General features: G+C 39.3%; 3 protein-coding genes across 4 annotated transcripts; all 3 read right to left on the bottom strand.

Moving 5' to 3' along the window:
• Positions 1–310: 310 nt before the first annotated feature.
• On the bottom strand, positions 311–5,467 carry grk7a (G protein-coupled receptor kinase 7a). The gene is made up of 4 exons (XM_027031519.2): positions 4,871–5,467; positions 4,215–4,652; positions 1,356–1,636; positions 311–644 (listed from the first exon to the last, which is right to left on the bottom strand). Exons 1-4 carry the CDS (start codon positions 5,465–5,467, stop codon positions 311–313), a joined length of 1,650 nt encoding a protein of 549 aa, XP_026887320.2.
• Positions 5,468–9,128: 3,661 nt separating this feature from the next.
• On the bottom strand, positions 9,129–10,667 carry LOC113590236. Its single transcript, XM_035528119.1, is given in 4 exon segments — positions 9,129–9,863; positions 9,865–10,036; positions 10,038–10,079; positions 10,594–10,667. Coding segments are annotated over 4 exon segments (1,023 nt in total).
• Positions 10,668–11,003: 336 nt separating this feature from the next.
• On the bottom strand, positions 11,004–13,159 carry fbxo36b (F-box protein 36b). 2 transcript variants are annotated; one of them, XM_035528451.1, is made up of 4 exons: positions 13,064–13,159; positions 12,711–12,819; positions 12,355–12,404; positions 11,004–12,231 (listed from the first exon to the last, which is right to left on the bottom strand). In XM_035528451.1, exons 1-4 carry the CDS (start codon positions 13,157–13,159, stop codon positions 11,977–11,979), a joined length of 510 nt encoding a protein of 169 aa, XP_035384344.1. In that variant the 3' UTR covers positions 11,004–11,976. The 2 variants fall into 2 exon arrangements, with proteins under 2 accessions (XP_035384344.1, XP_026887270.1); XM_027031469.2 differs by having other exon boundaries at positions 12,355–12,527.
• Positions 13,160–15,040: the final 1,881 nt, after the last annotated feature.

Genomic DNA, 15,040 nt, shown 5'->3' on the forward strand with positions numbered 1-15,040 from the left:
AATCAAGTCTTCTTGATGACATAGTATATTATAAATTAGCAGGACCATCATAAATTACTTTAAGTTGCACTTTCCTTTTGCAAAAATATAGCTATTTACTTAGTCCACCACATTATGAATGTGTCTAGATGGTTCTCCACAGACAATGTGCCAATGTGCCAAGAAGAATAAACATTTCTGTCTTACAATGGACTGATGTACCATTTCACACATCTTTCATCTAATCTTTGGAATAACACATAGTTTATTTTATTTTAATCATGTCTTTTGTTAATTTATATAGCAAGCATTTCTATACCATATAGCCTCATTACAGGAGTGTGCAAGTGCGTGATTTATTATCACCATTTAGACCAGTAGAGGATTCATTCCGGTTAGGGTCATTGAGCTCATCAAAAAGTCCAGTGTCAATCATCTCTTTCTGCCAGTGGACAGACACAGCACCTGTGTTGAACTCCTTGAAGAACTTCTCGTCCTTGGCATCAAACTCAATCCCTCTGATGTCAGAGAACTCTGCAATGTCACCTGTATCCTTAGCATAGACGATGTTTGGTTTGGGCAACCATGGTGGGGGGATAAGACCTGCCTCCAAACGAGGGAAGTTAATGGATTTAAACCATTCATGCTTCCTGGGATCATCACCACTGTAGAGATCAACAATGGCAGTGTTAGGATTATTGCCCTATAAACAATGAATCAATTATTCAAGGAACATCTGATTTGTTTTAGGTGATATGCTTTAGACAGATCTAAATATTAATATATTCTATATAATGGAGTGTATCAGGTAAATGATGATACACAATATAATATGGACTTTCTGTGTAAATAGTATTGCATTTTGAAGTATGTTAACAGGGGCAGTTTATTATGCAATCCATACTTAAGTAAGAAAGCAACACAATATTTCTCTTATCTTGAGCTAAACTCAAGTGGTGCTTGAAGGAACCCATTATCATTTTTTGACCCAATCTTTATCTCCTCAATCTGTAGTATATTGTTAATTACACCAAACAATAATCTTTGCACATTTCTTTGTTAATATAAGTCTAAGTCCAGTTTTTAAGAAAGAGATTAAACAGGGGACCTAAGTTTCCATCTCATATGTTTCATGCTAACAAGTTTTTCTGTTCTTTTCACAGTGTAAGAGAAAGTATTGAAATGTTTGTTTTTGGTAATCAAGCACTCACTAGAGATGCAGTATATGGAGATATTGTTGAACAACACTGGAGCTTTCCTTAAATGTTTTGGCTAAAATATTGAATAATAATGTGGTTTTCTAGTATGCCTGTCATGATTAAACATCCTCCATCCCACTGAAGAATCATGGATTTATGTGGCATGGAGGGGCATACTTGCAGCCAAGACGTTCATCCACCTTCTTCTTCAGAAACTGTTGAATGATATCTTTGGTGGACATGTCAAAGTTCTTGTGTTCGAATTTGGGCTCCTCACTGAAGATGCGTCTCTGCACCTCCTCTTTATCCACCTTCTCCTTCTTGGTGTTGGGACCTCTGAATGGTGTGTAGCCAGTTACCATCTCATAGATACTTACCCCCAGAGACCACCAGTCTACTGATGTCCTATATGGGGTTTCAGTTAAAATTTCAGGGGCCATGTAAGGTCCAGTTCCAGCCTATGGAGGAAAAAGAGTAAGAAATAGGGATTAGAAGGAAAGATGTTTGGATTTAATTAGGAAATACTAAATCATAGTACAGTGATGCAAAAAACTATGTAATAATTATGTAATACATGAAAACACATACACACACATAAATGAAATTTGTGTACCCACATGAAAGACAACCACAAAACATTTGGGATTTGAGGGGGATTTGTTTTAGCAAATTAAAGTCGTTCACCTTTATGGAGTTTTATGTAAGTATTACTCTACCACTACTCCTAGCTGACCTCTCTTCTGAACCAGAGAGAAGAGGCTTAATCATAATCCTCTGCTGTCAAGAGTTAGATGAGGATCCTTGGTGATAAAATGCATCCCTTTATTTTAATAAAAAATATCCAAGATTCCAAATGGATGTTTGTCAGAGTACGCTCTCTCACCTGATATCATTTATTAGTAGGCTGGGGCACATATGTATAGCTCAAATAGCTTTGGATCCACAGGAGGCCTTGCTTTGAGGATCCTTGGTTATCAAGCGAAGACATTTAGTATTGTAATTTTGCTTGTTGCCATTGCACATATACTGTGCAAGTGTAATAGTGGGACATTTCCGCATGTGCAAGAATGAAGCTGGCTTTCAAAAACCCAGATTAAATAAACAACACAGAGTACAGCATCTTGCCGCTCAGCTGTTTAATACAGGAATTATGAAGCCATCTTAGGGTCTAGATTGTGAGATCACAGCTACTTGTAGCTATTGGATGTAACAACTGGCATGAGGAGAGTAAACTTTTCCTTGCATTTGAGCAGCACTAAGAAACACATGCACATACACACACCCTTATGCACATATGATCTTCCTTTTTGGGTTCAACAGATTTAGGTAATTCTCTTTAAGTAAGAGGATCAGGAGCACAAAGCCAGCCAAGCCGCTGTCGAGTTAGCAATGGGCCACAGTCCACACTGGTGACCCAAGAAGGGCATGGGAAAATGAGCTTAGAGCTACTCCACAGGGAAGTTACCTGCAGCAGCTTTGAGTCCTGGCTAAATTCTGCCTCTCTAAACAGGAATTTATTTTGCATTTTAGTGTCTTGATGGTTTGGATGCTAAATGCAGAAGTTAGTGAATGCCAAAAAACCCAAACAAACCCTGATTTCACCAGACTCCAGTCAGGCAGAGAAAGCTCTGTTGAACATCATTGATTTTATGGTGAATATATCAACTATAACTTAAAGGTTGCTTCAAAAGAAAAACTATAAATAAGTCATATGTAACATATAATATGTTCAATATAAAACAATATAAAATAATATAATAATTATGGCACATACACACTAGCACACACAGAGACCTAGAAATTATTAGTCTATACTGTAATGTGCTGTATTAAAAAGCTAAAATTTCTCAATAATTAATCTCTGTATCTGGTTGTGTGCAAAAGTATGGACATCATTAAAAAATCCCAGTCATCATTCACAATACATTTTCAATAATAAAAAAGAAACAGGAAAGATTTTAAAAGAAACATAGGTCCAACCTAGTGTTGTAATTATGATCTTGTTACAGATATTTCAATATAAATTGACTTCGTCTTGTCTTGCACGCTGAAATTTTATAAAAATGTCTTTATATCTGTTGAGATCATTGATGTCTGAACTATTACTAAAGTTGAAAATAAGTCTATTCAACAACATTCATTTCTGCCATAAAAGTTGCTTTTGTATTAGGATAATTATTTCTTGTTTGTTATGAAAGTAATCTTCAAAAAATTGGATATGAGACCTGACTGTTTTAGGTCAGTTTCAATATATAGTTTGAATTTGAATTCAATTTCATGATCTGCCTTACAGACCTTAAATTCTCACATCTTATATTCTCAATCACGATCTCAGTCTTTAGATGGTCTCACCTAAAGTGGACAGAAATACAATACTAGTCCAAACCACACACTTATGTTTGTACACAAACAAAAGGCAAAATGAATGATTAAGTGCTTATGACTTTATGTGAGCTCACAGACTGTCAAACTGATTAATATGTACGTTTCTCTGGATAAGAGTGTCTGCCAAATGCTGTAAATGGAAATGAAAGGTTGGAAAGGTGCAAAACTCACATGAGCAGTTTAGTTAAGGCAATCCCTGATTAAAAGAGGCACTCTGCTGGACAAGCAGTGATGAGTGTCCTGATAATTCAGATGGTTGTAGTCAGTGTACCACAGACCAAATGGATTATATAATGGTGGTACACACATACTCCAGAATGATCCTAATCCAGAACAGGAAGACACTGAGATAGATGGAGCAGAAGTCCTGGACACTTGGGGCAGCGCCAGTTCTTTGCAGTGAAGCTGAGGATCCAGTGTTGAGACTTGTATGCTACCACCAAATCAGCCATACAAGTCCAGTCAACAAAGGATGTCCTACAGCTTCTAAAATGTTTTCATTGAAATGTTATTCCAACATCTCTGGTTACACTACTCATTAACACCAACATATTTTCCTTACACCTTTACCATTTTCAAGCTGATTTTTATAGACCTCTAACTGCTGTGGCTATAGATATTGTACCCTGTGTAGAGCTGTCATAGTGTCACCTTCTGGGTGGAGGTTTTCCCAGGTGGAAGCTCCACAGCCAGGCCGAGGTCGGAAAGGCGGCACTGGCCCTGGCTGTCCAGGAGTACGTTCTCTGGCTTCATGTCACGGTACACAATGTTCATGGCATGCAGATGGAGGATGCCTGTGACAATCTGAGCTGTGTAGTAAATAATCCGCTCTTTGTCGATGCCCTTCTCACCAATGTTGTAAATGTGATACTTAAGGTCTCCACCATTCATCAAGGTCATGACCAAGCAGAGGTGGCTTTTGGTTTCAAAGGCATAGGCCAGGTTGACCACAAAAGGACTGTTGAGTTTCTCTAAGATCCTTTTCTCTAACAGTGCCATTTTTTGGCTGTGCTTCTTCTTCAGACGTTTCTTACACAGCTTCTTGCAGGCGTACATCTGGCCGGTGTTTTTCACTTGCACAGCACATACCTAGAAAGGTTCAGCATATACAGTGAAAAGAAATAAATTGCTTTCATTTTAAAAAATTTCAAACCTTGTCTTTGTAGGCAAATTTGGTAATGCCGTAACTTCATAAAGTAAAATCATAAATATTTTGTAACATATACTGTACCCATATGTGTGTTAAGCAGTAACCACCAGGGTTATGTCCCAATGCTATTAAACTACATTTAATGAAAAGACCTTACCTCTCCAAATCCACCCTTTCCAAGTGCCCTGAACTCATAGAAGTATTTTTCAGTGATAGGCTGCCTTTCATACTCTTTCCATTGTAGAAACTTGTCAAAAATAGGACTCATCTTGTAATCCATGAATGGCTTGCCTTTGAGAAACACCTTGGTAGCCTCTCTCACTTTGCCCATCACCTCCTCAAAGTCCTTCTCTGTGACAGCCTTGCACTTGTCCAGTGTTTCCCCAGTCAGGTAGCACAAGAAGCTCTTGGAACCCTCCTTGCAGAACCTGTTGATGATGTTGGTGCATGCCTTGTCCCTGGCTGCGTCCTCTGCCAAGTCCCACTCGGTGAGCTCATCAAGAAGCTCAGCAGCTGTGTTGTACTCAGGTAAGCCCTGGCCCAGGAACTCCCTGAATAGCCTCTTCCCAATGGGCTGCACAACACAGAGAGACTCAAAGTCGCTCGGCACACTTGCCCTGGCGCCAGCACACTGTTCGGCCCTGGGCAGCGCCAGACTGCGACGTCGTTTCTTCAGCTCCTTGTCATCGCCTCCCTGGGCCTTCAGGTAGGCCGTGTTGGCCACCAGGTTGTCAAGAGCCCCCATGTCGCACATGTTTGCGCCTGTGTCAGATCAGTTTCTCCCCCACGGGAAGTGGAAGCTCCACTCAATGGCGCAGTGTTGGACTTAGCGATGCTGCAGATTATAGTTGATGTGAGCGTGTTTGTGTGCGTATGTGTGTGCTCATGTGTGTGCTCAAGTGTGAATCGCTCCAAAGCCAAGGAGCAAATGAGGTGCTCAGTCCCAAGCACCTGCAGACCAAGACATACTGGCAAACCCAGTAATTCCTCATTTAGAATTAATCGCCTGCCAAGGACTTTCGTTGAAGTAACCCTGTGTGGTCTGTTGGAATACTACTCATGGAAAGGAACTCATAAGAGGGTTCTCCCCTAATGAGCTTTATCTAAATTTAGCCTGCTACTAAATGGCAACGGATGGTTTAATGCTTATTGGGTGAAAATGGAAATGTGAAGAACAATTACGGTCTCTTAAATTTTGTTACAAATTCCCAAAGTATTCAAAGCTATTGTAATATTCAAATGTACTGTTCCCGAAAATTATATTGGCTTTCAGCACTCAAAACTAAGCAATATCTAGATTATTTTTGTAACGGTGCTGCCCGAGTACCGAAGGGTGTGGAGCAGGACGCACAGACTCTCGACTTGGATGAACATTTATTACACACAATGTTGCGCCACACGCATATAACATGAACGATGAACATGAACACGAATACATTTAACAACGACAAGACTAAGCATAACATCATCACGCTACACCAACGATGACCGACAACACTGCACACAATGACAAGAGTTGAAATACATAAAGACTAACACAGGTGTGTGCAGGTGTGGTTACAAACACAGATCCTCCCACTGCACGTGGCGGTCCAAACAACGTGACTCGCGGAGGCGAGCGTTCCGTGACAATTTTAAAATACAATCAAATAAAAAATTCTGTGTAGTTCCCAATTTGTCCATTACTGTTTTAATTATTATTTGACAAATGAAATAAATTAACACGGAGAAAAGACACAAATATCAGTAAATGTCTTTCTTGTGAACCAGTTTATTAGGGGGCGGTATTACCAGTAGATCTCATTTACTTATACTCTACTTTTCCCAAAGAGCTTACCCTCAATCTGCCTTCCATGTTTTCTCCCTTTCACTGTTTCACAATCATTGGAGCTGGACTAGGATAAAACATCGCTGTTGAAGCCTGTAAATTCCAATAACTCTAAAAGTCCACACCACTTATCCAACTCCACTCTGGCTTCTGATAAATCTGACTATCCCTAATAAACAAACTAGATTTCTGCTTATTCTCCCTGAGTTCTGAATGGTCATTCTCTTTTTGGAGTGTTACTAATTCTTTCCATTTTTTTGAAGGTCGTTTACATTCTAAAGCTACAGGTATTAGTGCAGTATACTTAACAGCAATTGTAACTATTGCCCGAGTGCCGCAGGACGCGGCCCAGGACTCACAGACTACCTCGACTTTGTGAAACATTTAATGACATCGAACGTATTAGAGAATAGTGGCACTCAAACTTAACATTAACAGTGAACATAAAGACAATTAACGTTAACATAGGCTAGACAAACAATAACAACGGCTAAACAAACATGAATACTAACATTCTGCTCAGACGCTAACAAACAATAACCAACACCGAGGCATGCGCTAACGAGAGTTTAAATAGACTGACAAACACTAAACGTTAAACCCCGTGCAGGTGCGTGCCATCACGCGGGTGTGGCTACAAACAAGCGTGAACTCCCCTGCACGCGACAGGCCGTACCACGTGGCGCGTCCTGTGACAGCACCGCCCCCAAGGTGCGCGGCTCCCGACGCGTCCTCTCCAGGACTGCGAGCCCCAGGTCGCCGTGTACACATATGCAGACACTGTACGGCTTTGCCTGGTGCCCACCCAACATGATGCGGTGCCCACTCAGTACAAGGCGGGCCAGGAACCTCCCATCTGGGAGACCTTCACCAGCCAGAGAGAAAGACAGAGTGCCTGCCTCTCTCGGGTCAGTCTGACGCTCTCCCCGCGACGTGATGCGCCTACACACACACACAAAAGGTGCAAATATATACAAACCCTCCACTGCTTTAAGAACAGAGTACAGGCATGGGTTAGTAGTTGCAGGGTTGACCATTCTTTATATGCTGCCTAGCTCACGTATTGAGGACTTCTGAATCATGTAACGCCAAAGTCTTGCTTTTCGGCCACAAAATGATGATGTAGAGTAGGCTTCTACAAGTGCTTCATCAATAAAGTGCACCAAATAGTGTAAGTGTACTATGGATATCACACACTGCTGCTTGTGAAATGGTGAAACTACCAAAGAATTCTAAAGAACTACATTTGAAAATCCAACAGTTTTGCTGACAAGTTTTATTTATCTTCATAATAAAAAAACTTACACTGGAAACAACTAGAACTTTCTTTACATATAAGATTCCTTTACATATATTTAACATTATACAGTCAACGATTAAGCATTAAAATGAAGAATAATAAAATGAAAGAAACTATGAAGCATTTATATTAAACAACTCAAAAAGAATGTACACAGCAAAGTAACTATAAGACATATAAACTATTATGTTGCATCAAATAAAGTAAATAACTTAAAAACTAAAATAGGATAAATTACAAAAATAGTACATATAATTATAACTGTATAATTACTGCATTTACTCAATCCATTAGTGATGGTGGCTTTCCTTAAACATAAGTATTCAAAAATATTTTTTGTTAAGAAGGATCCCCCAATTTCAGGTATTTGGACTCTGTCGGTGTCATACATAATGACAGAAAATAATAAACCTATTCTCTCTCTCTGACCTGAACATTCATTTGTCTAGCCCATCTGCAGAGAGCATTTGTCAATTCAATTAAGCAGCACTTATCTTGGACAAAGATCATATACTTAATACATTCAAATAAGTTCAGCACAACACAGTACACAATGTAAACTGCATACAGTCTTAATGCAAAGAAGATACTACAAATACTAATAATAATAATTCCACCATCACTACTGCTATTACTACTACTAATAATAATGATATTAATGACAATGACAAAAATACATTGCATTCCATCTGATGTAGCTGTGTCCTTTCCCCAAAAATGACAGATTGCACAGCTGCCACTATTTACCACAACAAGTTTATGATTTTCATCTACATTTGTTATGCAAATACATTTTGTTCTAGATAATAACTAGATAGTTGTACAATAATGGGTGTATATGATTTTACTTTCCCCAGAGCTATTAATGTTCATTATGATCAAGTTATTCACAGAACCACACAAGATATTGGTTAGCTAAATCTCTGCAAATGTAGGTTTTTAGAGAATATGTTAGAATATCACATCTGGAGTAGTAAGAAGGAAGTTGTAAGTCTAGGGCCAGCTATTGGTATCAGACAAGCATAAGCATTGTATCTGAAAAAGCTTTCATTTGTATTCAGATTGCTCATTACTACATAAAACCTACAAGATTAACTCAATACCACTATGTTTTACAGTTTTACTTTTATAAAGTCTGAAAATAAAGTCTCCATAAACTTGGGCTTGCAGACAAGAGGAGGAATGGACTTACCTAGGCTTTGTGCTAACAATGGCACTATGATACTACAACCATGGCGTTCCTAGAATCTTGCTCTACCTGCTCTTCCAGGTGAACCACAGGAGCAGCTATACGATATATTTCTGATGGTTGCCCATGGTGTGATGTGTCATGGCCCTGCAGCTCTTGAACTTGAGCTTGAGCTTTTCCTTCTCCACCCACTCACTGTCTGTGATGGGGGCAGAAGCACTGGTGCTAGTGGCTGTGCCCATGCTGGTGGTGGTCCATGTGCTGGTGCCAGTTCCACTGCTGCCACTGTCTTTGCTGGGGGAGGAACTGGGGCCACCTCGGCAGTGCGGGATGAAGTGGGGCAGCCGCTCATGCAGCTCCTGGCAGCGCAGGCCATACACCACAGGACTGTGGGACTATGCCAAGCTGAACACTAGGAAGGTGATTAGGGCCATAGCCTGGGTCTGGAGCAGGCACGAGACGATGGTCGGCAGGATGTGCAGGCTCATCTTCAGACTGTGAATGAGGATGGTGTGGTGCCCCCTGCTGTTGGACTGTGAGAAGTGGCCGGCGCGGTGACCCTCTAGGTAGATCAGAACATGGCTGCCAAGGATTAGCAACGCCATGGCAAGCAGCAGCAGGGGGGCGCTGATGATGCACACTGTATTCTCCAGGACAGTGGAGCACTCTGTGTCCACGCCCACCACGTACTCCCATGGCTGACGCACGCAGGCCAGGGTGGTGAACACTACTGGGTTGAGCAGGGCAAGGAGCCACGTGGCCAGCATGACCCAGTGGGAGAAGTGGCACAACAGTGCCTCATAGTGGAGCGGCTGGCAAATGGACAGGCACGTGCACATGCACATCAGCATGAGTCATGCACATCAGCATGAGTGTCATGGTCGGCCCACAGGCCATCACCACCTGCAGGTCAAAGAGGATCCAACAGACCACGTGGGCAGTGGGGTGGTGCAGGGCGCGCAGTGTGTGCAGGGTGACACACAATGCATTGAAGCCCATGATGCAGGCACAGCAGGATGTAGCGTGTGCTCTGCCACAGGCCTGGTGAGCTGTAGATATATATATATATATATATATATATATACATATCTGTGAACTATATTATTTTAATCATTTGCTGTTTTAGTCCTATATATGTATAAGTCTCATGTTGAATCAAAAATGCCAGAGAATTGAATATGAAAAACACATAAATGGTAAAAGTAGTTAGTACAATTAAATTCTGAGTTTATCTATAAATATCACTACTGAGAGGTACTAAAATGTCTTTATGGTGACTAGGCAAATACTTTAGCTGATAGAACAGTCAAAAAAATGCTACATTAGTCTTTTAGAACTGAACAGATGATCCTACATTTATAGGCCATAGAAAACATGGAAAAATAATTAGCCTACACGTTCCATGTGTAAAATAACGTGTATAAGATAAGCATAATAAAGAAAAGATGTATCTCACCGTGCGGACTGGCTAAGTTAAGTCATAATGTGCACTGTCAAATCAGAAAGTTCTGCTCCCGCTTGTCTAACGGCACTGATGTGAACTCCATCTGCCTTTACACGCACTGTGGCCCTTCCTCCACTCCCCTGCTTGCATGAGCCTCATAATCATGTAGTGGGTTACGCAGATGAGTCTTCATTCTTTTGAATATACATTGATGCAATTTTGGGCTATCAATTAATATATCCATGTAACAGAAAATTAAGGGGCAGGGATTTTTGTGTTATGTTCTTAATATTGGTTAATGTTAATAATAGATAAGGTTATCATAGTGCACTAGTGATCATTGAAAATATGTTACTATCTGTAAACATATTCTGCTTTTGGGGAAACAGGACTGAACTTTTACATCAAATTATACATTGCAAGCATTTCCACCACCTCCAAATGACCTTCAATTATTTCATACAATTCATTGAAATGAAAAACACATAATAAAATTGGGATATTTAAATAACATTGAAGAGAGGCATTCCAGAGAGAAAGTAGACACTTTACTGTCAGAATATATGTAACCATATACAGTATAAGCATTCTTTTAAAAAATCAGAAGGCCAAAACAAACAAACAAAACCTTAAATGCTACAGGCAAACAATGAAACGTACTCAGAAATACACAGGTAGCAGTATGGCAGGACTCTATGAAAAACATTAACTGCTTTAAAGGCAGTTTCTTTGATAGGTGTTCAAAATAGCACTCAAACAGATGATTAATTCGTTTGTTAAATATATAAATCTTAGAGTAATTTCTGATGCACTCTGTACATTTTAAATTCATCCATGCTCTAATAAAGTAACATGGATAAAGTAGCTTCAATGGGGAGACCAAATAACAGAAATGGAAATAAAATTGGAGTCATGTTTTCAAAGGATTAAATTTCCATTACAAATAAGATACATTTACTTAGCTAGTTTGACTGGCATAAAACTCTATAAACAGCACTTAAATGTGAGTGTCTAAAGCAAAAGGAATTGTAAAAGTGGTGAAAATTATGTAGCTGGTTTGATGGTCACAAACCTTTTTTTTTTTAAAGCAATGAAAAATGAACATTATGTTTATAACACAGCAAATAATTAAATGAATAATATAAAATGAAGTATAAAATAAAATGAAAGTCTCTCAATAACCTCTCTCTAAATAACCTGTTCTTAGCAGGAAAATGCTAAATGTCTAACATTTTTTGAAACCAGTGAGTGAAATCGCATTTCAGTAGTTCAAAATGGGAAGAATGGCTCATCATCTTACTTAGAATGTGTTTTAAACATGAGGGAAAAAACAGCTCTAGGATCAAATTCAGGCTGACCATGCATTATTGATAGGTTACATAATATATGGTGTTTGTTAGTTTGTCTACCTTCATGCTCCATTGTAAATGTTAATATTTAGGCATCTTTATACACTTTAGAGATTTGTTTCTTGTACACTATTCATTCTTAGGCTCATTGGCCTAGTCCCCATCACTGTGCTGTCTGTCAGTAGGCATGCCTGTAGAAACAGGAACCAACACAGCACTGTCTACTCCACCTGTGTGGGGTGTTTTATTCTTTAGCTTCCGGCGGCTGATCTGCTTTTGTAGTTGGAGTTTGTTGGTGAAGAAGATAGTCCTCCATCCCACCTCCTTGGCTAAGTCCTCCATCCCAGCAGTGACAGTGTCACAGTACATTCTTACTGTCTGCTCCCAGAACTCTTCCGAGCTACAAATCTTGACATGTCCAGCATGTATGACGTATGAAATATGAAGAGTGGCATGGAAAACAGTGACATCATCGCATAATTTTAAACACCCCTTCAAGACTTAGTTACCTGAGAAGTGATAATGACATACCTTTTTAAATCTGTGACAGGTGCGTGCAAACCGGGCGACATCTTCAAGGTCTAAATGGGCCGTGATATTCAAAAGTAAATCGTCGGGTAAACGCGGGAGATAATCATAATGGCCCTGGCATATTTTTTTGGAGTACTCCAAGATGTGAGAACCAAACACCATTGCCACCTGACCTAGATGTTGACAAGAAGTCAATCTATGAATAAAACTTTTTTTTGCAAACAGATAACTAAAAGTGTAACAGAAAACTATTGTTTTATAGCTGCCGAATTCTTGGTTAGTTTAACTTGGCTAACCAGACATCTTACTAACATTTAGCTAGTTAACTAAATTATCTAACGAAACGTAATCATTACTCTGCAGGCGGCTGTCATCCAGATAGTCAGCGTGTGATTCCTTCGTTTCTCCTGGTGTCGTGTTCCGAGATTCAACCCTTAAAGAAATTTTCCACCACCTCCAAATAACCTAAAATGTAGCCAACGTCAAATAAATAAGTGGTTAGATTAAATATTAACTGACTATCTTAGCTAACTACCTACCCTAGCTAACCTAGTTTGGTAGCGTGTCTAGCTAGCAAGAAAGCTACGTAGCGTTAACTAGATGTCCTAATTAATGTATTGTATTTAGTAACTGCTAACGCTACATCAGATATAAATTGTATTTGTCACTTATGCTAAACATAACTTAGCTAACTAGGTCAAATAACTACCTCATTTTGTCTTATTTCGAAATAGAAATAATCTTTCATAGGCGCAGGACCTTGGCCACTGATTTCAAACAAAGTTTCTCCCAGCAACTTCGCCATATTAGACTTGTTGTCAAGGCAACAACGTCGCGGACCTATGCAGTATTATGCAGAAAGCAGCCGTGAAGTCAAGCAAATCATTTCTAGAAAAGCAGGACCGTCACGTTAATGGATTGTCTGGCCGGCCAATTATTGCCATATAGGTAATGAATTTCTTGTAAATGTCACATACCAGATAAGCCAGAAGAAGAGTCCGTTGCTTTTTATTAAATAATCAAAGCTACTAAGAAATTCTTTGTCTGATTTGCATACATTTAACTAAACTATATGCATTTACAATATTAAAACTGCAACAAGCGATTGTAATATCAATGACATTAAAAATATGTTATTTTTTCCCCTTCATTCAGGAATATGTGTGTGTGTGTGTGTGTGTGTGTGTGTGTGTGTGTGTGTGTGTGTGTGTCTTGCTCATGTATTGATCATGTGACTACTCATCTTAGCAGCAATGATGCCTGACAGGAGCTTCCATGTTGTATAGAGGCAGGTTATCAGCCGGTAGCTGGATGGAACTGCTCCTTTCTCTGGGTTCTTCAGGATCAAGACTGTCCAGCCTTTAGTTAACCAGTTAACAATAGGGTGAGTTCCATCCATTAGAAGCTGGTTCATTTGCACTGCCAGGAGTTTAAGGAGTGCAGTTAGCTTCTTCAGCCAGTAGGCATGGACCATTTCTGGGCCTGGAGTTGTGCAGCTCTTCATACTTGAGATCCTTTATTGGACATCTCCTAGCATGATGGTTACTGGATCCTGTTCAGGGAGGTTGCTGTGGAAGTTGGAAGGTCTGTGTAAGTAACAAGATATGGCTTAAGTATGTGGAACTAAGTTTGGTTTTCATACTATATGAACAGGTAAAACATTTAGTACCAGTGTGTAGGCCTACAAGTAAAGACCTTGGCTCTATTTACTACACATGCACTCATACAATAATCCATACTGAATTAAACATTATTTACTATTCATATCCATCCAGGTGCATATGTACTAAGTGTCCATGCTCATTATGTTGGTGTCTTGTTTACCCACAGCAGTAAGTAGTATCACACTGAAATACCATACAATACATTTCTGTGATTATGCAAAGTCTATCCTGGTCCCATCAAATACAAAGGGCCCTGCCTAACCTGTACTTAGGGAAGTCAGTATTATCCAAAGATTTTCCTTGTTGACTAACACAAAATCCACCATGAGGTCAGTGGGTTTACATTAGTTGATTCTTTTCTCTGAGCCAACATATAAATATAAAATCTGTATTTGCAGCAATCCAGTGCAGTGTTAACTTCAGTTTTCCTGAAATTCATACCTGTAGATTCATCTTAAACATTTTCATAATGTATAGAACTCCACTAGTATGAATTGTGATTTGACTGCAGACCTAAGCATCTGAACACTACTCATTAATATCTCTAATTAAATAAATGAAAATTTGTCAACTAGACACTAAACAAAACAATATTTTCTTCAAGACCCTATAATCTAGTTTCTAATTGTTAATACTCAAAACATTCTTACAGCTATGTTTAATATATAAACAAACAGATCTAATAAAAAATAAATCCTTTGAGGACCATGCTACATTTACCTTGCATTACAGGTTCACCAGATGGAGAAGATATTATTTTAACATAACATTGCACATATATGTGCACAATGAAGGAAGCAGGTGATTTATGCCTGTGTATGCGGTGTTTGACACACCTAAATAAAGCTGGGTAGAAAAAATATTGGGAGCCAGTGGTGAAATGTGCGAGTGAGGCTCATTGTGATTGGTCCTTAATTTTACCTTTAACATAAATCATACTGCTATGCCAGTACTCTGGCCAAAAAATAAAAGTACCACTATTATTCAATTAAAATCTGAGCTGCAAATCAAAGAGACATTGA

This window comes from Electrophorus electricus, chromosome 7 (genome assembly GCF_013358815.1).
Source record: "Electrophorus electricus isolate fEleEle1 chromosome 7, fEleEle1.pri, whole genome shotgun sequence".
Classification (NCBI taxonomy): domain Eukaryota; kingdom Metazoa; phylum Chordata; class Actinopteri; order Gymnotiformes; family Gymnotidae; genus Electrophorus; species Electrophorus electricus.